The following is a 25,768-nucleotide window of genomic DNA, read 5'->3' on the forward strand; positions in this document are numbered from 1 at the left end:
TGTCTGAGAAAAGTGTTTTCGAAGTTTGAAACATAAATGACCCATTGTGACGATTCTTAGTGCAGAAGTTGGCCTAAGGCAGATATTCCAAGTCCCAAGGAAGCATGATTTTTTACTTTTTATCTCCACAGTTTCAGGCATTTGGCGTCTCGGGATATTGTGTTTGAATACTGTGGACACTAATCGTGCCTTCCTGATGCACTATGTCAGCAAATATGTCGAGTTTAGTCAAGCAATAGATGGTGTTTTCGAGAAACACAGAGGAGCTAATATAATAATGGATTCTCATTCAGTCATTTTCAGTTGTTTTTTCACGAGCACTTACATATAACGCTGACATTGCCTAATCCATTACTTCAACTTTCATCTTGAGAAGTACTGTGCTATGATTTTTAGAGAAATAGGCAACGGCAGTTATTTTCTTACTGTCCGTCGTCGTGTTTCTTGACATGAGCAAGTCCTTTGACAAAATAAACGAGGGCATTTCGGCGTGGCATAGTTCATCATTAATCCATCAGCTAGAAAACAAGTAGCGCTCATAAATTCTGAGTCCCTGACTCTCTGGTCTTTGAATCCAAGGTGCCACAAGCGGTTATTCCATGACTTGTTTTGTTCAGAATTTATGTAAATGACTTTTCATATGCCCTTCAATCTTGTTTTACTGAATATTATTGGATGATACTAAACTTCACATTTCTCTCCCAGTTCAAGGCTGGGCTAAGACAACAATTCTTTTCTGAGACAGTGAGTGTCCTTTAAATGAAAGTGAAATAACACCACGATCTTCGATCAAAAGATCGGTGGTGACTCTAATGTCGATCTCAAAAATTTTGGTTTTTGCCCTTTTTTCAGTATTTATCTCTTTGACTGTTCAATATACTTATAAGGAAGTATTTATCGTTTAGATAGGGTTTTGAAATTTCTGCACACGAAATTAAATTAAATTTTTTTTTATTTGAATCTCCCGAAAATCTGACATATTTCGATCCATATATAGATATAAGGAACCCGAAAGTAGTCACTAAAACGTTACTCCGCACATCCTACTCCATTCACCTCCAGGGGATTTGCGCCCAAAAATGTTGTGATTATTACAGGAATAAATTATTCAAAATCATAATTTTGTATTATTTTATCTCACAGTACACGAAATTAAATTAAATTTTTTTTTTTGTTTGAATCTTCCGAAAATCTGACATATTTCGATCCGTATGTAGATATAAGGAACCCAAAAGTAGTAATTAAAACGTTACTCCGCACATCCTTCTCCATTCACTTCCAGGGGATTTGCGCCCGAAAATGTTGTGATTATTACAGGAATAAATTATTCAAAATCATATTTTTGTATTATTTTATCTCACAGTACACGAAATTAAATTAAATTTTTTTTTTGTTTGAATCTTCCGAAAATCTGACATATTTCGATCCGTATGTAGATATAAGGAACCCAAAAGTAGTAATTAAAACGTTACTCCGCACATCCTTCTCCATTCACTTCCAGGGGATTTGCGCCCGAAAATGTTGTGATTATTACAGGAATTTATTATTCAAAATCATGTTTTTGTATTATTTTATCTCACAGTATTAAATTATATACAAAAACAAATATTCATCTAAGTGCCGGTGGCTAGGGGTAGATATTAACATCTCCGCTTGGCAGCTTGGTAAATATCCACCACTAGTGTTATAAAAGTATAACAGCTTGAGTTCGCTTTAGTGTCACAACTTGTCTGTATCTCAGCCTCAATAACAGAACAAGAAGTCTGTCAACACTGATGGCTGTTGATATCAGTACAGTCACTCCAAACAAAACATAGTTGAATATACAAACAACCTCTTCGACGTAATACAAAATATCTATGTCGGTGTTACCAAGATCAATGTAAAGAAATAAAAAAGTTACGAACAGAGGTTGTGAAAATAGATCCACACAAATATCGGTAGTGGCTAGACATTCAAACAAGACCTTTGCAGCGGGATGCAAAGAGGACACTTTATAAAATGCTAATAGAAGCAGAGCATTACCAAGAGATGCAGTGAAGGAGAGGACAGTGTTGAAAGCGAGGAGAAATGCTACTACTCCAATTGGTAATTGTGAAGATAACTGGCTTGTGAGGGTCGCCATTGGCGCTCACGTTCACATTTGTGGCTCTGTCTTTCCCTCGTTTGGCCGCAAATGAACGTTTATTGGGCGATCCGTCTTCGATATAAGAGTATTATTGTTTTGTTGAGAATTCTAACAGTTTCTATTGGATAAAAAATTCCTCCTGTGGTCTGATTTTACGATGACAAATGTCACAGCTATAATTAGACTTGTTTTTAACTCTTTCGTGTTTTATTCAAATTCTTCGAATTTTCATCATGTTTAGTGAGCGGGTGCTACATTTATTTAACAAACTAAATGACGTAGAATCTGCGAGTTATTTTTCACCGATACTATGTAGAGCTTCCTCAACAAGTCAGTTTTTCTTTCCAGTTCTTGACCCATGTGTGTCTTTGTCCTTCTTAGCTATGCTTGTTTTGTTTTTAAGGTAACATATTTGTGGTTCCTTTATGATGAGCAAGTGCTTTTTAGATAAAAAAAAAAAAGCATAATATACTGACGTTTAAGAACATTGAGGTCAATTCTCATAAAATAAAGGCATCCTTGAGCTATAAACAACAACAAAATGCTCTGATTGTCTTCTTTACTGCAATTCTCACTCCTCTGAACTTCCAGCACTAAAGAAAGAGATTCAAATTTAATTTAATGTTATCAACTGAGTTGATAAAGTAAACTGGCTACCGTATGCCAGTTCCCTATTATTCGTAACAGAAAAATTAATTACTTTGCCGGCACGTCATTATCAATTATCAATTCGGGCAGGATTAGGTGATCCAATACTAAATTATCCGAACTAACATTAAAAGAATTCTATGGTTGACAGTAAGGAGAATTACAAATTTGATCTGGGAGTTGAAGAGTTAAAGTAGTGTTTTTCAAGAGGGATGAATGTGGTAGAGTGTCTAAAGTTTCGTTTACACAAAAGACAGAATTGGAGTCGAATTGTTCATTAGTCGTCGGAATGCCGGCGACCCAGAGAAAATCGAGAGTCGGAGTAAGTGGAGCCAAAAGCTTGACGAAATAGGAGTTGGAATATTCCGAGCAATTTCTTTTCTTCCGATTCCGCTAAGAACTCCAACGCTTATGATCCAGTTAAAACTCGATTGTCGGAATCACAGGCAATGCCAGTTCTTGACTGAGCTAACCGATGGCTCAAAACTCCAACAATTTATTTTTCACATGTCATTAGCGAAGGAGTCATAAGTGGCATCAGTATTTTGCTTCTGATTCTTTGGTTTGATTTCACAAGGTCATATCGCTCTGCTCTTTTTTTTTCTTTAGAAGTCGATCCAAGTTGATAACGAAGGAGAGACAAGTTTGTTTGTTTGTGAAGTCTCTTCGAAAATTCCACATCCGTTTTCAACGCTAAGCTGATTGTTCTGCACTGCAAAAAAATATTTGAGGGATAAAAAGCAAAAGAATACGTCCTCAATTTGGCTCTAATATATACACGTATATTTTGTCTTTAAACATGATCCGTTCCTAAAAGCACACAGTTTTCCTCAAGCTTTACTCTCCGAAAATTCTTGGCCTCTCTAGACAAAATAAATGTCCACCAAAAAAAAGTACGAGCATATTTTTACACTAAACAGAGGCTACTGTTTAATAGTCGGTCCTCGCTCAAATTTGTTAAGTTTCTAAATTATCCTTCAGATTGAGTACACGTTTCTCACAAGCTTCCCACAAACTTCAGTGGAGAGAGTCTTACAGTTCTTCTCATTACATCAAATGATCAAGTGCCTTATTACAGCACATACCTCCTGATATTCTCCCAAGGGAGTCAGATACTGCAGAATTAGTCTCTGCTGCATGCCAAGAGTCAGGGGGGAGAGGGAAAAGGGCATAGGGACTATGTGGTACCCTCCTTTAGGTGCACAAATTACATTTCCAGTGGAACGGAAACCCTTGCTTGTTTTAATTAACAATGGATGTTTTGCTTGTTGACAACTTTTACCTGAAACAAAAAGAAAATATCTATTAATATTAAGGAAACTGAGCTAGCTTGTGCAGGGCAAACTTACTTGGAGTACTTCCTCCCTGGCACCCCCCTTCCTCACCCCTTCCCCCCCCCCCCCAACATAAAAGAAGAGAAACAAATGATAATAATAAGCAAAAATACTGAAGTGCTTGAGGAAGGACACTTCTCAATCCGTGTTATTGTGACCACCTAGATAAACTATCAAATCCCTCTAGTTCAAAATTGAAAGCTATCCTTGTTTCCCTTAAACTTCCAGAAGTGATCAACATGTAACTTCTCTCTATAATGTACATACGTAATTCACTTAACAGCTATTGAGAATACACAAACTTATCAAGCAGAGGTTGTTATCTTGATCTGAACACCAAATTCTCATGACTAGTTTACATGGAAAGATGTAGCAACTATAGGGGAGAATTAATAATCTGATTTTAGAAGTTAAAGGTTAAAAGAAAAAAAAAACCAGAATGTGCAGCTTTCCAACATTTTTCACAAGAGTGGAATTTTGAGGCAAAAAAGAAATAAACTCAACCCCTCAAAGACCCTATTTGCACTTACCGGTATCTAGTGTCTGTTCCATTGAGAGCTTCAAGGACCCCATCCAAATTGATCTCACCTTTGTGGAGCTTATTCATCACATTATCCTTGCAGTGCTTTCCATAAGATTTGAAGAAGGTGGCTTCCTTGGTAAGGCACCTGCCGGAGAATTTCCCTCTTGTAATCCCATTACTTCCATTCGGAATAAACTGGCTTAAAACAGAGTTTTTGGTGCCAAACTTTCACAGATGATCATTAAATATTTTTGTTCTTGATAACAATATTGTTTAACTGATCATTTTATTCCAGATCAAAATTTTCCATTCCCTGTTACTCACAATGTTACTGTTTTTGCTCTTGTTCCTGTTTGTCTTTGCCTTCAGGATAATCTTGTTTAACAGGTCTATCACAAGGGACTATGTAAGGTCTGACAAGTCTTTTAAAATTTGCAGCTGCCACAGCATACAGGGAACCTAAACATGTGAAATTCAACGTTTAATCCTCAGCGTATAGTTTAAAAGGGTGTTCCAAACAAAAAATGCCATGAGTGACAAAAGACAATTCCTGAGAAGTGTAAACCCAACTATACACTCTGACTTTTGGAAAACAAATGCTGTTAAGCACAAAGCTAAGGTACAATACTTTAAAAACCCCTTTTCACCCTAACATCAGTATGCATATTCTCCATACTGTTCTATATACATTTCTTTAGTTGTTGACTTGGAGAATCCATTTAACAAGATGTCAAAAGCTTCTTTATTTGGTGATCATTTCCTTTGTTCTCATAGCCTTTATGATTGATTCAGGGGAGATATTGTAAGGAGAAATTAGATGCTGGTCACTCTTTAAAGTTGCTATACTGACTTACCGAGGTAGAGTTTTCTTCTCTGAATACTGCAGCAATATCCTGACTCTCTATGGCAAATGCTAAAAGACCTGTTATTTGATACTTGAAATTAAAAACAAATCAAATATGCAACTGCAGCAATACACATTAAAAATGAACAAAAAGGAATATTATAATCCCCAATGAAACAATGACTATCTATATCTTAACCTTGTACACTACCTTGGATCACCTAACTAAAACAACCTTCTACTTACACCCAGTTAATAAACATGTACACAAAATTGAGTTAATTCAGAAGCTGAAGCTGTACAAGAATTAGATAAATCTAATTTTCCCCAGGAGGCCACTTGATGCTAAATATTTTGTCAACTAAATTTTCTTTTTTCTCTTTTTCAGGTATGGTGACCAAAATGTTCAAAGCCTGAAGTACTGTGTAAAGTAAGACCAGTAAACTATGCTATAAATACCTGTATCATATGATCTCAGGGGTTCCAAGGCTTCTCTGGCCCACTTGCATAATTGATTAAGCATTGCTTCCTACATGTACATGACTGACATCAAATTTGTTGATAGGAAATATGTAGAGAAAGATTTTTAGTCTCATCACAAGTGTGGGACAAGAAAAGAATTCTGAGTCCCCATGAGGAATTGAACCTCAGACCTTCAGATTCCGCACTCCAGTGCTCAACCACGGAGCCAGAGAGACTCCACAGAGAGTGAGGTCTATTACAAAGTTCATATGACATGCATCCTGCAATTGTCCTGCATAGCATCATGTTTATAAATAGAATGAGAGATGGTAAGTTTTGAACTCAGTAAAGAAATAAAGATGTTTTTCATCTTGTCACGTGTGTAGGACAAAGAAAAAATTCTGAGTCATATTCTGTTTACAAACATGATGTTAATAACATTGCTGATCCTAGCAGTATGCAGGACAAGTGTCACTGAACTTTGTAATAAACCTCACTCACCATAGAGTCTCTGTGGCTCACTGATAGAGCATCAGACCCCAGAATCCCAAGATCTAAGGTTTGATTCAACGTGGGGACTCAGATCAGAATTTTTTCTTTGTTGTGACAAGACAAAAAACATCTTTCTCTATTTCTTTACCAAGCTCAAAACTTACCATTTCTCTTACTCTATTAAAGAAATATGTATTTATTAATTAAGGAAAAATGAAAGTGAATCTGAAAAGTTTGCATTTTTTTAAAAGTGTTTTCCGCTGAAGTGAGGTGACTGAGAGCAACAAATAAAATCTTTTTTTTTTCTTTTTCATAACGTAACTAAAAGAAATTCATATATTTTTTTTTTCATCCATAATTTGATAAAGTAGAAATTGTGCGATTTAATATTAAGTATTTAATTTTTTTCTAAAAAGGAAGGGAGTGCCATGCCACAGAAACTGGACACAATTTCTGGACTTAAACATGGAACTCAAGCTGACGAAAAAATGTCACATCTTAAGATTATTAAGAGGCGATCTCTGTAAGAGCGGTCCAGGGCATTTCGCATCGGAAAAAAGTTTTCCCTCAAACTTTTCCCAATAAACTATCTTTGGTAATAAGTAAATAAAACCACATTAGTTTCTGGAAATACGCTAAAATAAAATTTTTAGAGCTCTCAAAAGTCAAAGCTGCAAAAGGCCCTTTTTTGACCTCTTGCGACATCGAAAATTTCAAAAGTTGAATAGCCCGGTCCTCGTATCACACCGCATGCAGCAAAAAATATTTTGTATTCTTAAAGTGTGCGATATATAGGGTGTATAAAAATGCATTTCAATTTTGATATTCGTTTATTCAGAGGCTCGTCAAAATTTATTTAAAAACACTCGTTGGAAAGCTTTCTGAAATTGGTTAAAAGTACTCTTTCTTTCTTGGTTGATATTGCTCAAGTCCAGACCAGACCATTACAAAATCCACTTGATTTCTGCTAATAAGATGTTTGGCTGCAGAAAAATATAAAAACATCTTGCACTTATTGATTTTCTTCGCCGAGGTGACTTCAAACATTTAGCAGTATTGCTAGCGTGACAGCCGATTATGCAAATTAGTTCACTGAGCAAACTCCGACCGTTTTATATGAGTAGTTAAATAAATCTTAGATTTTAACCATTTTAAGTAGAAAATACAGTAGGACAGAGCTTTAAGACCACACTGATTAATACTTTAAGCTTTTCAAAAGGCCAAAATTTGACAATTTTTAATATCTCGTGACGAAAGACGTCAACAACAACGTATCGAATATCATAATTTGATTAGCGCTCGCGAACTTTTTTAAAAATTTGGCTTCTATTATTTCACATTTGAGTTCTGATGGCTTACGCTATTCAAACCTGTATGAATATTTCAAAACCAAACTACAGGATTCTATTTAGTGTAACCGGCGATAACAGCACACACAGAAATACACCGTGGCCATTGACTCTGTCACGTAAATGGACAAATTGTGTAATTGTCCTGAATACTTCCCACGTCTAAATAAAGCAGCGATTGCTCGGATTTCTAGCTGAAAGGGAAAAAAAATGATATTTGGTCGTCACGCCTGTCTGCATAACAGTCCCTTCTCATAAGTTTGAAGAGTTCTTGTGAAAAAGGATATCACATTTGCATAATTAACGGGTGGACGTCATAACTAGAGTGCATAACATCTGCACTCCGAAATCATTTCCTCCATTTTTGCAAGAGGTGCTGCATTTGTATCTTGCATTTTGAATGCGAGCTCAAAATGTTTTCACATGTCTCTTAGCATCTTGACTTTGATGCTAGGCATCCTTGCTTCTCTTGCCACGAGCACACGTCATAGATATCAAACATGATTGGATGTTTCAATCCTATCTCATCCATTACTGTGTTCCTCGCCTCTCTCTGAAACCTACCCAACTGCATTGTGTACTCAGAAATAGCGCCTTTTACTCCTTCAAAAATACTCTTCAGCTTCTCACAATCCTCACACCTCACGTTGTGACTGTGACTGCATACTTTCTGAACGTCAGTGTCACCAGCATGGCTCAGTGCAATGACCCTACAGTGATAGGCACATTTTCTATCTTCCTCTTCGCAGCGATTACGGTATGTAGTCTTCAACTTGCTCTCCTAAAGCCTCTTCCCAACTTCTTTACGCTAGTCCTTTTCTGCTCCCACGCTTTCCAATTCGTCTATAATTTGGAGAAAAATCTTTGAAACCATCCGCTCCCTCAGCTGCAGTATTATCTAAACCTCTATAGAACGCCATACATCTTAGAAATGGCCTTTGACATTTGCAAATTGACAGAATACCGGCTCTTTACCCATTTGGAATCGCTACCAGGGTGTGTCGGATACTGGCACGCTGAACTTTGGCGCCAGAACTTCCCATAAGTGTGCCTATGCTTTGCGCAGACCCACATTTTGCCATAACTGAGTCTTCTACATCGAACAGGTCAGCCCTTGCAAAGATAAGCTCTCCTTCTGTGAAACTCTCTTTTGGCAAATGGATTAAGCAGAGATGACTCTTTATTGAGTACTCTGAGGCAAGTTAAACAAACCGGAAACTCCTCGTCAGTCTCCGAACGAAGCTTCTGAGGAACGCGACTGAAAACAGGACTTCTTGTGGCGAATACCGCTTCAAGAATTTTTTGTTATTAATCCCAAGCAAACCAGTACCGAAAGAGACATATGAATTACAGCTAATAAAATTACGCGCTTTACGATATAGATTTAGCTAATTGTTGGAAAAATGAGGTGACACGTAACGTAATAATTTATTTCCTCAAAAATTGCGGGGTCCTTTTCCACAAGAACTCTCTAGAGTTCTGAATAGAAACTTTCATAAAGACCGGTGTGCAGGCAAAATTTCTCTTATTTCTGCCGACCAGAATTCTGATCCAAAAGGCGATGTTATCGCTGCTTTATTACGAAGGGAGAAGCAATTCAGGATAATTACACAATTGAATTATGTGACAGTGGTCAAGTTGTATTTCAGTGTGTGCTGTTATCGCCGGTTACACCAAACAGAATCCTGTAGTTTGGTTTTGAAATGTGCATACAGGTTTTAATAGCGTAAGCTGTCAGAACTCAAATATGAAATAACAGAAGCCAAATTATTTAAAAGGGGTTTGCGAGCGCCAATCAAATTATGATATTCGATACGTTGTTGTTGACGTCTTTCGTCGCGAGATAATAAAATTTGTCAAAATTTTGGCCTTTTAAAATGTTTAAGGTATTAATCGGTGTGATCTTAAAGCTTTTCCACTATATTTTCTACTTTATTTTCTACTTATAATGGTCAAAAGCTAAGATTTATTCAGCTACTCACATAAAACGGTCGGAGTTTGCTCAATGAACTAATTTGCATAATCGGCTGTCACGCTAGCAATACTGCTAAAAGTTTGAAGTCACCTCGGCGAAGAAAATCAATAAGTGCAAGATGTTTTTATATTTTTCTGCAGCCAAACATCTTATTAGCAGAAATCAAGCGGATTTTGTAATGGTCTGGTCTGGACTTGAGCAATATCAACCAAGAAAGAAAGAGTACTTTTAACCAATTTCAGAAAGCTCTCCAACGAGTGTTTTTAAATAAATTTTGACGAGCCTCTGAATAAACGAATATCAAAATTGAAATGCATTTTATACACCTTATATATCGCACACTTTAAGAATACAAAATATTTTTTGCTGCATGCGGTGTGATACGAGGACCGAGCTATTCAACTTTTGAAATTTTCGATGTCACAAGAGGTCAAAAAAGGGCCTTTTGCAGCTTTGACTTTTGAGAGCTCTAAAAGTTTTATTTTAACGTATTTCCAGAAACTAATGTGGTTTTATTTACTTGTAACCAAAGATAGTTTATTGGGAAAAGTTTGAGGGAAAACTTTTTTCCGATGCGAAATGCCCTGGACCGCTCTTAGAGAGATCGCCTCTTAACACTTTAACTCCCAGAAGTGATTAACATGTAACTTCTCCCTATAATATTCATACATTATCCAGCAAAAAGGTAATGAGAATACTCAGACTTATCAGGAAGAAGTTGTCATCTTGATCTAATATCTTGCAAATATGTAAGAAAATAAAAAAATAAAAGTGTGAAAAGTGTGAAACACCAAATTCTCATAACGAATTTACAAGGAAATGTGTAGCAGCTAGAGGAGAGAATTTAAATCAGATCTTGGGAGTTGAAGGATTTAGAATACCTTGCTAAACTTACCATATCCTGAAAAACTGCAGCACTTTCCAGCCCAGGCATGGCATTTGACAACACTCTGGCTGCAGTGCAGTTCAGATCAAACTGTTCCACAGAGCTCATGATGTGGGAGTTCACTAGTTTGTCCATAAATTCATCATTTTTGAACAGAGCTTTTCCATGCTATGTTTTATTCGTTCTGAGAGAGGAAAAGGATTTTTTTTGGTGTGTAATTACAGCCACATGCCAATTCAACAACAGTTTTGGTTGGATAGAGAAAACAATGACAAAAACAACACATTGACATTGGGGAAACAGATTTGTTTTGCGATAGTAGGGGGTTGTGCGGAAATTTTACCAAAAATACTACTACTATTACACTTCACCAACCTTTGCAGTGTTTTAACGGGTGATACATTATCCTGATCTTTCTTACGCCAAGTATCCAAAGGATTACTGAGTTCAGAGGTGCTATCCAATACAGCCGTGGCCAAAACAAATAGACAGTTTACCAGAACGAATCCACAACGTGTAGAGTTTCGAAGATTGAAAAGCCCGCCATTTTTGATCCGAAAGATACAATGATACAGGATTACATGGTCTTCCTCTTCGAAAGTGATCTCGCTTTTGTCGGCATAATTACTCTGATATTACTGCAAGTGATTTTGTTGACTGTGTGAAGATCAGATGTAATTTCCGTGTGTAAACTATATTTACGACGATTAGTCACATGGCGAGTTCCAACACAACACGCTCTAAGTCCCAGGCTATTATCAAATTTCGCGAGGAATGCCTAGTTGTTATTGACCTCTAACCAGTCTTTTTTATCTTGCAACTCGGTCGGCTGTGATCTTCTTTGGAATGGTTCACCTTTAACGACCAAAAATAATCATGACAAATGAATGACATCCGTTTTATTTTGCCCTCCTTAATTTTTGATTCTAGTTTGATCAATTCAATGAAGTGCTTAAGAGGAAATTAGAGTACCACAACTGAAGTTCAGAAAGGTACACGCAAGTTACTTCAACAGTTACAAGTTCCTTTATGAATTCACATTTTCTTCTTTGAAGGCTCATCACCAGATGATTACCCGGACAAGTTTGCTGTGTAAGGTATGGAGTAGCATGGAGATCTGTTTTTCATACAATGTTTACCCTAATTGTCGTTTCTGAATTTTACAGGAAATGTCTTACTTTTTGGTCCATCATTTTCTGTCATTTGTCCTAACTTTCTCTGATACTTTTCTTCTGAATTTTTCAAACTGTTCATTAACAGAACAAAAACCGGCATCTGAAAATATTGACGATCAGCTTGACAAGTAGGAAACCATCTTTTGGATTCTGCTATATTTACTCCCCTGGTCTGGGAACTAAATGATCCTTACGTAGGATATTAAAACGGTTTCCAAATGAGGTCCGCCAAAACAAAGAAAAATGCTCATTACCAGCCACAAAATCTACAAGTAGTTAATCATACAAGTAAACAGACAATCACGCAATCGAGCAATCAGAATTATGGACAATTCCATGCCGTTAAACGTGGAAGTCGTCATTGGTATTTTACTTGGTTCTCAGGGCAAGTTTTGTTTGCCAATCGCACTGCAAATCAATGCAAAACCAAATTACAACCAAATTTTTGCTTTCTCCGCTGTTTTCCTTTCTGCTGGCAATAGGTTGGATCAACAGCTAAAGAACCTTGAGGACGGCCAACCCCGATGATCTCCTGACAGCAGCATGTATATTGCATACCTCCGCTATTTGCAAGACAAGCGTCGAGAAGACTTGCTATTATCCATGCATGTCAAGTGCTCAGAAAGGTGGTTTCTCTCACAGCTAATGAAGAAATATGCAGGTACTGCATTGATATGTTCCAGTGCTAACAGTCGTTGATAAGACGCCCGATTAGAGCTAACCAACATATCGTAATGAAATGGTTGTAGTGTAGGCTTTCTACGGTATCATTTTGACTCATGCTGTGTTAATTCTTTAGATGGACAAGCCATTGCAAAACGGCTTTGTGCCCAAATTACGAAGGCAACGGGACCCATTACACGGCTGGTCAAGGAGTACACAGGACAAAACTTTGACACGGTGGGTCGTAAATACCCCTCACAATTGCGGTTGAAGACGCGTTAAGCATCGACAGTCCACTGTGGAATGTACTAAACGATGATATCCAACAGCAGTCTGCTGTTCCCTATTGTTCAAAGAGACAACTCATTGATTTGGTTCACACACTCAAAAGATGCTTAGAGGAAATAGCCAGCACCAAAGAGGAAATGGCTCGGATGTTCAGTCATTTCGAGGGAAATTTGAAGGTATTGGACACCTAGATGTACTTCCTTCTCGCGTTACTCTTCGCTAAATATTCGCCTTCTTACTTATGTCTTTTCTTGTTCTCTTTCGCGTTCCTTTCACCGCATTCTGCATATTTTGGTGTCCTCTCTAACCTTCTTGCGCGTTTTTCTCGACTTACTTTACGTAACTACTTCTTGTTTTTTTTTTGGTCGCTCAGTCTCTTTCTTTTCGTCCTATTTTCACTCTAAACCCTCTCTCCACAAACTTGAATCATAACAATTTCCTCTCGTTGACAAAGCCTTAGCTCTGCCGGTATTGTTGCTTTGCGAGTTGATCAGAAAATGCAAAATACTGAGAATTACTGTTCAACTTCAACCTCACCAGTTTGATTTCGCGCTCAAAACGCGGGTTGCAAATTATTTGCTTACGCGGCTTCACATCTATCAGCCCACGTGAAGCCCTCGTGCAATGCCTAGTCGTGTGCCCGCGGTACGCTACACTGTAGCTCGACACTCGATTATGCGCACTTCATTGTCATCTGACGGTGTTTCTTGGCGCACACCTCGATGAGCGAGGTCTATTACGAAGTTCTATCCACAAACATTACCCTATCGACATTGCTAATCCTCACAGTATGCAGGACGCGTATCATATGAACTTCGTAAGAGACTTCGCTCACCATGGAGTCTCTGTGACTCAGTGGTAGAGCATCGGAGAGCGGAATCCGAAGGTCTGAGGTTCGATTCCTCATGAGGACTCAGAAGTTTTCTTTGTCCCACGCTCGTCACAAGACTTAAATCATCTTCATACCTTAACCGAGCTAAAAACTTACCATCTCTCTTCTCTCTCCTTCACTGCTTGTTTATGCAAATTGCAACTCTTCCTAAGCTCTTATATGAATGCATTATGAATTCACTCGAAAAATTGTTGTAAATACATTACACATAAATATGCATGCATAGGGAGCCCTCAACGAAACAAATCTACATATATATGTTATTCGCTCGTCGGGAGGTCCGTATTGGGAAAAAATGTGCCCTCCACCTTGAGTTCTCAAGAAAGAGGGCACAGTTTTTCCCAATACGGACCGACCCTAGGCTGGTGAATAACATTTTACATTTTACTACATAAATGATTCCTTATATACATTCACAAAGTGTTCTGGAACATACCAAAAGCTTACAAAAGAATTATTTTAGTAGTATTACGTAAGAACTGCGTCACTTGATGTCAGCATGAATAAGCAGTCTGGGGATTTCTAGAAGCTTCTATTTGCAACAGCAATTACTCATAACAATAGATTCTTGCCGAACGAAGTGGAAAGTCGCTAAATATAAATATTCCTTTAGCGATGACAAAAACCCAAAAAAGGAAGAAGGTGCCGTTAACTTTGCATAAAGATGCATTTCTAAATCCAAAAATCATTCTCTTTAAATGTTGACGACCTCACCTCGAATCGAGCCAGTAAGAGGGCAAGAAAATTAGGAGCTTGCAATCATCTGGAGAATTCAATTGACTTCTGAATAAACGGGTTCCTATAATTAGAAATTTATTATCACTTGGTTCCGTAATGATACTCAATTCAACACGTTCGAAAATTCAGATCGAGAGTAATTGAGGCATCTTAGGTTTATTATGAATTTTTTTTATAAGACTGCTAGGCATGAAACGTTCAAGGCGTTTCAAATGAGCAAACACCTTTGACGGTGAATAATTCTGAGGAGAAACTCTCCGTAAAAACATAGATAGTTATCAGAAAGGTAAACACTGTTCTGTTGGGATAGAAATGGCGAGAATGACAATAACAATTGCAATAACGACGATGATGATACATGTAAATAATAAAAATACTTATAACCATACTAATAAAATGATTAATGATAATCTATAGATGGGTAAATTTCGTGTAGCTTTAATGTTTTCGAATACCGTTGCTGATCGGCAAATTAGCATAATATTCTTCCTGTTGATCAAAGATTAGAATCATGACATTATCATTCTTTTGAGTCAGCCAATCATGTAAGAGATCCGGAGACAGAGTGCATTGTTTAGGAGCCTTTCCTTCTTCGAAAGACCCCGTGAGAAGGGGGAGAACGAAAAATAAAAAACAGACTTCGGTGAAGTTTCTTTCTTTAATTTGCATTACTTCATCGATGTCATTTGACTTGCGTTATTTTTTCCCTAAAGTTATCTTTTACATTATTCCATATGTTCGAGCCTTTCTACTAATCCATTGTTTCTTCAACTGAGTGTTTTATATCTTTGCAAGATGTTCCGTATACCATAAAAAAATCGACATGCGTCACTCGGTGGGCGTTTAGATTAAATCTATTGCCAAGAGATATTGTTTTTCTTATCTTTTCATTATTATTATTCCTTTTAAAAATTGTTCTCAGGGGAAGTGGGATTGGTTAGCCTTTCACTCCCAGCGGTGATCACTATGAATCTTCTTCCTATGTTATCCATACATTATTCAGCAGACAGGTAATGAGAATATTCAAACTTATTAGGTAGAGGTTGTTATCTTGATCTAACATCAAATTCTTGTATCCTATTAAAAAGGAAATGTGTTGCACAAAGAGGGGAGAACTGACAATCAGATCTTGAAAGTTAAAGATCTAACCTCCCCCCAGCCCACCCCTGTTTGCCTATTATCTTTCCTGAGAGTAAGCCATCCAACATATTACATCCGCACGCTCACGCGATTCTCTTCTTGAAAAAAAAATAGAAACGAAGGAAGCATTTTTGTCTTAAAAGACAGTACATCAAAAGAAAATAGAAACAAAGAAAAAATAAAGGGAAAATTAAATAAGAAACATTTTGAAATTCTGTTGTGCCCCTTTTTGTCGCTAAGAGATGAAAACAAACAGTGCCTTAGTATGCATATTTGTAGGAGACTATATATGTCGGACATTGTTCTTCTCGGCGCCTGTGGGTGAAGTGAACGTTTTATCTTTTTTGGTTTATTTGCATTGTGGGCGTTAAAATTTCATTTTTTTAATTGGCCGCTTGATCGCAAATAAACGCTTGCCAATTACTGATAACTGTCTAAAAAATGAACAGAAACGGTTATAGAAAAAGAAAGACGAATCAATATACACTTGAAAAACAAAACGAGGCCAAACTAAAACGACGAACAAAAACAAAGAGAAAGGAAATTAGAAACTGTTGGAAATGGGAAAATTGCTTGACAGCTGACGGTTGAAACAGTCTAATGACGCCACTAAACTTTATTTGTCACCAAATGGCTTCAAGCTTCAAGGATCTCTCACTTGATTGGCTGATTCAAAACAATGATGATGTCATGATTCTAATCTTTTATCAAAAAGAAGAATATTATGCTAATTTGCCGATCAGCAACGGTATTCGAAAAAATTAAAGCTACATGTGAATTTTCCCATCTATAGATTACCATGATCATTTTATTAGTATGGTTATAAGTATTTTTATTATTTACATGTATCATCATCGTCGTTATTACGATTGTTATTGTTATTCTCGCCTTTTCTATCCCAACAGAGCAGTGTTTACCTATCTGATAACTATCTAATTTTTTTACGGGGGTTTCTCCTTAGAATTATTCAGCGTCAAAGGTGTTTGCTCATTTAAAACGCCTTGAACGTTTTATTCTTAACAGTGTTATAAAAAATTTCATAAGAACCATAAGATGCCTCAGTTACTCTCGATCTGAATTTTCAAACGTGTTGGATTGACTATCATTGCGGAACCAAGTGACAATAAAATTATATTTATAGAAACCCGTTTATTCAGAAGTTAATTGCATTCTCCAGATGGTTGCAAACTTATAATTTTCCTGCCCTCTTACTTGCTCGATTCGAGGTGAGGTCATCAACATTTAAAGAGAATTGGATTCTGAAATACATCTTTATGCAAAGTTAACGTCACCGTCTTCCTTTTTTTGTTTTTTTCTATCACGGAAGGAATATTTATATTCAGCGACTTTCGACTTTGTTCGGCAGGAATCTATTCATTCTCAGAGGGACACCTTAGAGAAAGGTAATTTTTTCTAGGCTATTTTTGTACCGTGTGGAACATTGAAAACATGGTAATTCTAAATATGATGTAATTCAGTTGTTACCTGCTGATGATGTGCCGTGTATAATTGATCATCGCCGATGATCATCATCTCTATTATTTCGACTCGGTTGTTAAATAATTATTTTAAAGCTGGTGGTTTTTAGTACCATACAAATACTGATTCTAATTCTGATCGGGGCGACTTCGACGGACACAAGAGTGTTGTTGTATTAATACCATTATCTCGGTATATTTAGCATTTTGGGCTAATATTTTTTTAGAGTACTTTGCTTCTGTATGTTTTTATCTCTGATAAAGTGTTTGTTAAATAAGCTTTGTTTATATACTTCTAGATCTAAGTGGTCGCTATAGCTGAATTTTATTCGCACATTGACCTGTTTTCCTCTTGACAAAAAAAGGAAAAACTGCTGAAATATTTTGTCTTAAAATAGTACATTAAATAGGCAGAAAACAAGACAACATTGGAGGGAAAAAAAATCCTTGGGAGAGATCATGCAATTCTGAGGTAATCCACTTATTGTTATCAACGGACGGGAAACGAACGTGCCCTAGAATATATAAAAAAAAATTTGTTGGACATTTTTCTTTACAGCACCTGTCGGTTAAATTAGCTCTTATGTTTTGGTTAATTTACATTATTTGTTCTTGGCCGCTCGTTCTAAAGGAAACGGCTAACTACTAATAACTTAAAGACTATTATCATTTTCTTTTCTATCTCAAGAGAACGTTCTTTTTCCCGCGAGTAACTGTCTATTTTCTCGGAGGGTTTCCCTCTAAAACACCTTGCATCGAAGGTAATTGCTCATTTGAAAGGCGTTGAACTTTTGATGCTGAATAGTGCTCTATCAACTTTCATATCAAGAAGTCTCGGTTTTTATCGAATTCAGTTTCTTTTACCAAGTTGGAACCAGTATCTGTAAGGAGCAGATTGGTGATAAAATTCTCGTTAAGCTTGCCCATTCAGAAGTCACTTCAAGTGGCTTCAGGAATGCTGTGACGAATAAGTAACATAGTTAATCAAAATGTATTTATGAATAATTCAATTTCTATTCTTTAGTTTTCTCAGTTTGATACGAACTCCAATTTCTTAATTGATTATGTTTTACTTTTTCAGATTGTACAAGCGTTTCGAGTCAGATCACTGCCAAGTGCAAGAAAGGTAAAGTGTACCTTTTAATTGCTCCCTTACAAATTTATTAGAAATACCACAATATTATTATACAGGTGTAAGTGACCAGAAATTACAATACAACAAAATAAAATACCAAAAAAAAAAAAAAGAAAGAAAAAGAACAGTAATATTTTTATCATAAGACAGAAATATTCAACACGATAACTCTCATGGACGTTTTCATAATTACTTTGCCCATTTCATGCGAGCAGCCGGCGCTTTTACAGTACCATCTCTTTTTTCGATAACTCAATGCCACTCAAAGCACAGGTAGAGCAATGAATAACAAAGGCCCATACGAGAAGGACATACGATTACTTATGCGAGTATGTCGATGTATGTCGCTTGATACGTGCGCATGGTACTTCTATACAATGTCTCCTTATCTTTGAGCTGCACTGTGTATATCAGAACATTTCATTGTTGCTAATGTCAACATAAAATCTTCATTCTAAGTTCTAATGGTGAAATATCAAATTGCACAACATGTTTTCAAACGCAATTTCGATCGTTTCTCAATGGCTTGTGACCATAGTAGCATCATTATCATCATTATCATTATTATAATTACTACTACAACAACAACAGGTCTTTATTTCTAAAAAAAAATGGAATTACGATGAAATACGAAAAATGATTACAATAAACAGGCAAAATAAACTTAGTTGTATCATTTTGGAGCCTAGAGGCTGGGGGAAGCGTTAGGTTTTCGAGCTAGCCCTCTATGAATTTTTATTACTATTGCTATCATTGTCATTATTTATATGATTATTTTTTACCTTTGAATTATTGGTTGAAAGTCAATTGGTCATTGTGCTGTATCAGAAGCTATATCAGTAATTACATGCAGTCTCAGACTGCCTGTCGTTCCTTTATCGGTGGGAGAACTTAACTAAGCAGCACAACAATCAGCGGATTGCTTACTTTCCTACCAAAAAAGGAGCGATTTGACTCATTACATTCGATTTTGATTATTTTTTACCTTTTTTTTGTTTCCACAAAGATTGTCATGAATCCCCAGGTTGTTCTACTGCTCATGCTGTTAGCCGTCCCCTGCACATCTGCGAGTATGTTGCTACTGCCATTTTGCAATGTTTAACTTCGAGTCAACCGAGTGATTCCCTATGAAACCTTATAACCAAAAGAAGTTTGGCATGATAGACGCATTACAAATTCCAACCCTATTCTGAACAGGCTTTTCTGTATCTGAAGGGGACCTTGGAGTACTTAACCCGTTACTCCAAATTTTGACAGAACTGATACACCAAGTACTTGTAACAACCGGTCTAAACCATTCAACATCTCATGCTGGCGTTAAATTTACAAAAATAAAGAGAAAAAATTTAAATCTCAGGTAAGAAGCTCGCCATGATTGAGGCGTGTCTTACTGATATTTGCGACATTTCATTAAAAACTCACCATCTTCAAACGTTTCCATGAAAATTTCATCGGACAATAAATGTTTATTTTTGATGATGGTAACAATAACAATGATGGTTAAAGTAAATCTCATCATATACTGGCGAATCATTAACCTTCTGAATTGCGTATGATGTTTTTTGTTTTTTTGTTTTTAAGTAAACTTTCAGAAGCTATGAGTCAACGAAAAGAGTATTAAATACAGAATTTGAAATATAAAGTGGAAGTTGATGGTTATCAAACTTTGTCTTCGATGAAAAGTCACTGCAAAATGCCAATCACAAAAAATAAATCACTAAAAGTAAGCTGCTCAAGTCGTGAAGTAGCCCTTAAAATTCATTATGTATTTTTGGTAAAAAATGTACAAGAAGTGCCAACGTTTTGTCACGGTTCATGCGTTTCTTTTAATCATCTGCTAGGTACTTGTCGAGGCGATGAGTTTCCTTGTGCAAATCAACAAAAGTGTATCCACGCGTCTGAACGCTGCGATGGGATCACTGACTGTAGTGATGGATCAGACGAACAATGCAGTAAGTACTGTGGTAGATAGGTAACTTCTACTTCTGTATATCTTCTTATTCTTTATATGAGCTTAGCGTAAAAATGCTATTCTCAAAAAGTAATATGAAATTGGAAGGCTGACTCTCTTTTCAAAAATATAGAAAAAAATCTATATTTTCCCAGAACACCTCATTTGCAAGAACACCTCCAACACAGCGAAATAAAGCTGTGACGTAAATCATATGCAGAGGTAGTTTTACAAAACTGAACTGGCTATTGGTTGAATGCCGTCACATTGGGCCATCTTTAGATTAAGAACTTTAATGGCATGATGACGGTTCTTGTAATGGCCAAAGTCACTTTAAAATCGAATGAAATAAAATGCAACTAGTTGAATGAGATAGCTCATATACGAGATAACTCCTTTTGTATCTTACCGTTGGAAAAAATCAAATGCATTAATTGGGAGACCGGAAATTATGATTTGTACTTTGCAACGTAACCAACCATTATTACGCATTCATGCAGTGAATGAATACTTCGGGATTTCTCGAGTATATTGAGTTCCCCAAGCGTTAGCAAATAAATTGGTAAAAAGCTTTTCTAGAAATATAGACATGCGCCCATCGACATTGCCTTAATTGACTGTATTAATTGACCACGAAAACGCGAAAACGCGAACGGTTGCAACACAGGGGATGTTAAATTGCTAATGTAGAGCTTACCAATAAATTTTTCTTTTACACGTAAACTTTGTCGCCAGTGCGCCATAACCAAAATTTCATAGAGCTTAACGGTATTGCAATGATACTAATAGACCAGTTGACTAACTTTTCCTTTTCTTTCATGTTTTACCTGCGCCAATTAGCTGGCCGTAAGTATCATAAATCTAAATCTATCTTTGTGTCGTTTCCTTGTAATATTGCTCGTATAACCGCATTGAAGGAATGGCATATTTTGTACACGTTGCTTGTATTTATTTGATTTACATGTAACCATCAATAGAAAATCTAAGATCGAGGATCTTTGAAGTATAAAATGATTTCAAGAGGTGGATTGAAACGACAAAAACGGAACAAAAACCAAAGTTAGCTGGTCGCCTCCTGCTTGATAGGGAGGCTGTATGAGATATGGAGGAAAGAAAACTAATCAAACATGTTCATCGATTTCCATATATATTTACAAAGCCTTTTTGTCAAGACAGCTGAAATTCACCGATATTCATGTTATCAAAAAAAGGATAAAGTCGAGTCCTCGTCTCTTTCTTTTTTCAAAATTAGTCTAAAAGTCAAAAGAAGAAAAAAATGACACAGAGAGACCAAGGGTCAGCGGCAACTTTCTCCTATCGTAGACGACAGGGATGAAAATTTAGAAAGGGAATCTGTGTTAGCAAGAGCTTGTGAGTTGCTTATTGGTCTGCTTATCGGTTCAAACATATTTAGCAGGGGAGAATTTTGAGGCAAAGGCATAACCTCGGAGATGAAAATTACTGTCCTATAGTTTTTTACTTCAGAGCTAAGAAGTATGTCTAAATTGTTAGGATTATTTTAGGTTTTGTTTGTTCTTTTCCTTTTCTTAAATACACAGGCTCAATATTTTGTCTTTGAATTTAAGTTGATTTTAATATGATACAGGAAAGTGTGCACACTACGAGTTCACTTGTGCTAATGGAAAGTGTCTTGATAAATGGAGACGTTGCCGTGGCGGAAATAACTGTGGTGATGGTTCAGATGAACAGCAGTGTCGTAAGTTTGTTACCACTGTCACCGTTGTCCAAATAGTGCAGTCGCCTTTCCTATGGGCTGATGGCTAACTATTCAAGTTGTGCTGTAGTAATCAGGTCGAGACACAAACAAATATTGGGAGCTGTCTCTCCGCCTTCTCTCTTTTTCAATGAATCGAATAATTAATAACTTTAATTATAATATGGACCGAGCAGGCAAAATTAAGCTTGTTCTTATTGTTGTTACTGTCGACAGTTTAGTATGTTTTTCTTCAGTTTCCATTTCATTTTTATTGTTTATTTAGTTGTGTGTTGTTGTTAGTTTTTTTCTTTCAACTGCAAATGCAATAAACAAATCTTGGTTACTACATAATTTGAGATTGTTTTGTTGTCTCTCAATGTACGAAACATTTTCATGGAAATATTAGCTCAAAGTAAGTAATCTTTTGGATATTTTATTAATTTCTTAACTTTGAAGTGCAAAACAATGTGTTCGCTTATTTAATCACTTACTTATTCTATGTCATTTATACTTTTCTGTAATTATTTCAGTGCAATGATAATTACACTTTTGTGAAAGAGAAGTGTAGCAGCTATCTGTTTGAAGCATTCATGCTTGCGGGCGAGAAATTTTTTAGAAAGTTTTTTTTTTTTTAATCGAAACTTACTGTTGACAGTCACTGGTATACAAAACATTTACTAAAAATAATTCAACGTGTTTTTATGTTTCCCATTAAGTTTTGAAATGAGGATAGTTTGACGTCTTTCACGTTTCCATCATGATTGCGAGGCCCCCTGTTTTTGTATAAAATGGATTTGTTTTATTTGCCCTGGCGAGCAGGATGGCAATATGTTCACAGCTCACCAAGTTTTTGCAACACGACTTACAATAGCTCTTCCTTTTCAGGAGGAGAAGGAAATATAAAACAGTACGCACCTTTGCTGTCAGGGCGTTGATATTGATCTTTAGGGAATTTTTAAAAAGCACAGGGGAGGATTAACTCAGCTGCATCATTCACTATGATAATAAAAACTGCATGTTCAAAAGAAAAGCATTTAAATATTTTGATTAAATTTCTGGCACTGTATAGGAAATATCTCATTACTCTTCCCACTTTTCTATGCTTTGTTAACACGGGAATGTGATAGCCGGTCCGGTGATTTTCTTTTCTTTCCTTTCTCTATGTTTTTCATGGACTGCACTTCGGAAACATCAGGAAGTAAGTGCTACTTCAATTTCTTAATTTAGATGTTACTCCTAACCTGTCACATGACCAAAAAGCTGCTAACCACTCCCATTCTGTACCCTTTCTACCAGCTGAAAACTAATAATAACAAAAGAAAAGATCAGGAGGCGTTGTACTTCATTCAGAAGTCGAGATTTGCGTTTCGGCCTGTAAAATAACCCATGTTTCAAGGTCACACACTGAATCCTAAACCTTAATGAATAATTTTACTTTAGCCTCCCTTAAAGACTCACTTAATTTTGCTTTTGCATTGTTTTGAACAACAAATGATTGTTAAAATTTGAAAAATAGCTTTATCTTGTGGCATCATATTTAACTTTGAATGCAAGTTAGCGTGGATTTGAGTCCATTCAGTGTTGAAGATTTGGTTTTTTCTTTCCTTCCTATTCTCCGCAAAGGAGATATCAAAGCGTCACAATCTTAAACTTAACGAAACTTGCTTACGGTAAAGGTCAAAGGTCAAAATCGTTTAAAAACAATGTACTTCCTTTTTCTTTTTTCAATTACACCACATTGCATAAAAAAAAACGTTTCAATACGAAATGGCTTCGCTTTTCTTTCAGTTATTGATTAATGGGCCGATCAATTTAAGGCTTTAACATTCCCCCGTTGGGGAACGGTCGTTCGTGCCCAGGGTTAGGGAATGTGAGCCTCGCCTGGTTGGGGTGGGAATTTGAACCGGAAGTGTCGAATACAAGTGTTTCAACTTGTAATGTGGAGGTGTTTTAAGATAAAGAGTTCACTTTTGGGTACGAATGGCTCCGGAGAAAAGGTCTACCAGGTTTAGCTTATAGGGCTTGGTAATGTATAGAATGTCAGGATCGCTCATTTTGCCTTTTCAAAAAAACTGACCATCAAGTACAGCACTTAGGTAGAGTATTGAAACACAATTTTGGCCCCGAAGGCTGAAATTTGAACGGATCCACGGATTCCCCGTGGGGGATGTTGAGGCTTCGAATTAATTCGATGCATAATTCATTTAATGGCCTACTCATTTTTCATCTAATCTCCCTAACTTAATTGTCATTCTGTGCTTTCTCTACTCATGTGCGGCCTTTGTGAATACACCAGCGTGTAAGTGATTTTTGATTAGATTACTGAAGTTAATAATTTAGTTATAACATCTGTTTCTACTCCACTTTCCATAACATTCCTAAATACCGCAAACGTGCGTGAGTAGCAAAACACAGGATGAGAGGATGAGGATGAGAATTTGATGTTCTAATACCAGTCGTTGTAATAGCAAAATAAATGACATATCTCGAAAACAGTTGATGAAGAATAACCGAGGCCAGCTTTTAGTCCCACATGATGATTGATGGGAAGTGTGTTAGTATTGCCTACTTTAACTGTAAATGTTAGTTGAACTGAACAATGTTTTATAATAGATGAATTCTGCTTATCCCTATCGTTTTCTTTGCTCTCGATATCGCCTTCGGTGGATCAAATACATGTAAATACATCAGGCGGTAGGTGAAAGCTTAGAACTAATTACTTTAAGGATAATGATACGTTGTCATCTCCTTTTGTTCGTTTTTGTTTGTTTAAGAATATTCTTATGATTAAAGCATGAATGACCAGCTGCATTGCGAGCACATCTGCGCCCCTGCCTTTCTTGCGTTTACTGGACAACTAAGAACAACGAGTGCGGAAGATTTTCATAAGGGGGGGGGGGTGGGAAGAGAGGGAGAGAGGGGAACAGGGAGAGAGAGAGAGAGAGAGAGAGAGAGAGAGAGAGAGAGAGAGAGAGAGAGAGAGAGAGAAAGAGAGCATAATGTCAGCAGAAGATAATGCATTAAACACAACTTTCAGGGAACTGGGTTTAAGTAAACAGAGAGGGAAAACTGAGAAAATTGAAATATCGATGTGGAAAGGGATGATCAAAATACAGCATCGACAGTTCACCAGAATATTTTTTTAAATTGGCATTTTTCTCCGCTCATGCTGTCATGGTGACAAGCAGAAAAAGAGCAAATTAGATAAAAATCTGGCAATTACTGCAAGCTTCCTTCCCATTCAGCAAAAATGCCATTGTTGACAAGTCCGCTTATAAGATCGAAAACAACTTTGTCCCTCAGTGAACAAGCGGAAAGACACGTATCAAACAGTTGCCCATAAATATTATCATATCATTACCTTTAATTGTTGGTCATTCATCCTCTAAGTCTCCAGACCAATAAACCTTCAAAAGTGTGATACGAGTTCTTATCCCTTGTGTTTAACCTAGTTTCATTGATTAGTTTTAACATTACTGCATTATTTTTCTTAAATTACTCTTTCCTCACCTAAACTAACATTTTTTGTTACTTTTCTGCCTCTGGTTACTGCTCAATACAGCATGTGAGTATGATTTTAATTGTCTATTGGAATTGTGAACTATTGAACTAAAACGATTGTTAATTCAGACACAATTTGCTGATTTATGATTTTACTGTCTTTTCTATCCTCTTTTATTATCTTACCTGACCTTGTGACAAGAAGGCCGTAAGTAACCATTATTTTTTATTAACTATCTTTAGCATTTTTGGTTTGACCGCTCACATAAGTCAACTGAAATTTTTATTCCCTTTTTTTTATTCATTCAATTTGATTTAATCGAATGCATATACCTTCGTTCATCGTCACCATTTAAACATAATAAAATATTGGCGATTTTTCGTGGAAAGGTAAACCTAATGTAACTAAAGTGCGGATTAATTTTTTGTAGTGCCTGAGTCTTTGGTTG

General features: G+C 36.5%; 2 protein-coding genes and 1 pseudogene across 2 annotated transcripts in view; all 3 read right to left on the reverse strand.

Moving 5' to 3' along the window:
* The window catches only part of LOC149045662 (DDB1- and CUL4-associated factor 1-like), a 413,926-nt pseudogene that overhangs the window by 165,419 nt on the left and 222,739 nt on the right, over positions 1-25,768 (reverse strand).
* The window catches only part of LOC149045672 (uncharacterized), an 83,374-nt gene continuing 59,922 nt past the window's right edge, over positions 2,317-25,768 (reverse strand). Inside the window, exons 2-4 of the mRNA XM_089207404.1 lie at positions 4,641-5,092; positions 3,862-4,058; positions 2,317-2,721 (exon numbers count right to left, since the gene is read on the reverse strand). Of these exons, the coding sequence (XP_089063530.1) occupies positions 2,653-2,721; positions 3,862-4,058; positions 4,641-4,683 (309 nt within the window). The 5' untranslated portion in view covers positions 4,684-5,092 and the 3' untranslated portion in view covers positions 2,317-2,652. The remainder of the gene's footprint in view (positions 2,722-3,861; positions 4,059-4,640; positions 5,093-25,768) is intronic.
* Positions 5,036-11,011, reverse strand: LOC149045673 (DDB1- and CUL4-associated factor 1-like). Its single transcript, XM_089207819.1, has 3 exons — positions 10,651-11,011; positions 5,488-5,568; positions 5,036-5,092 (listed from the first exon to the last, which is right to left on the reverse strand). The coding sequence occupies exons 1-3, from the start codon at positions 10,774-10,776 to the stop codon at positions 5,036-5,038; spliced, it is 264 nt and encodes an 87-aa protein (XP_089063945.1). The 5' UTR covers positions 10,777-11,011.

This window comes from Pocillopora damicornis, chromosome 5 (genome assembly GCF_964200805.1).
Source record: "Pocillopora damicornis chromosome 5, jaPocDami1.2, whole genome shotgun sequence".
NCBI classification, from domain to species: Eukaryota; Metazoa; Cnidaria; class Anthozoa; order Scleractinia; family Pocilloporidae; genus Pocillopora; species Pocillopora damicornis.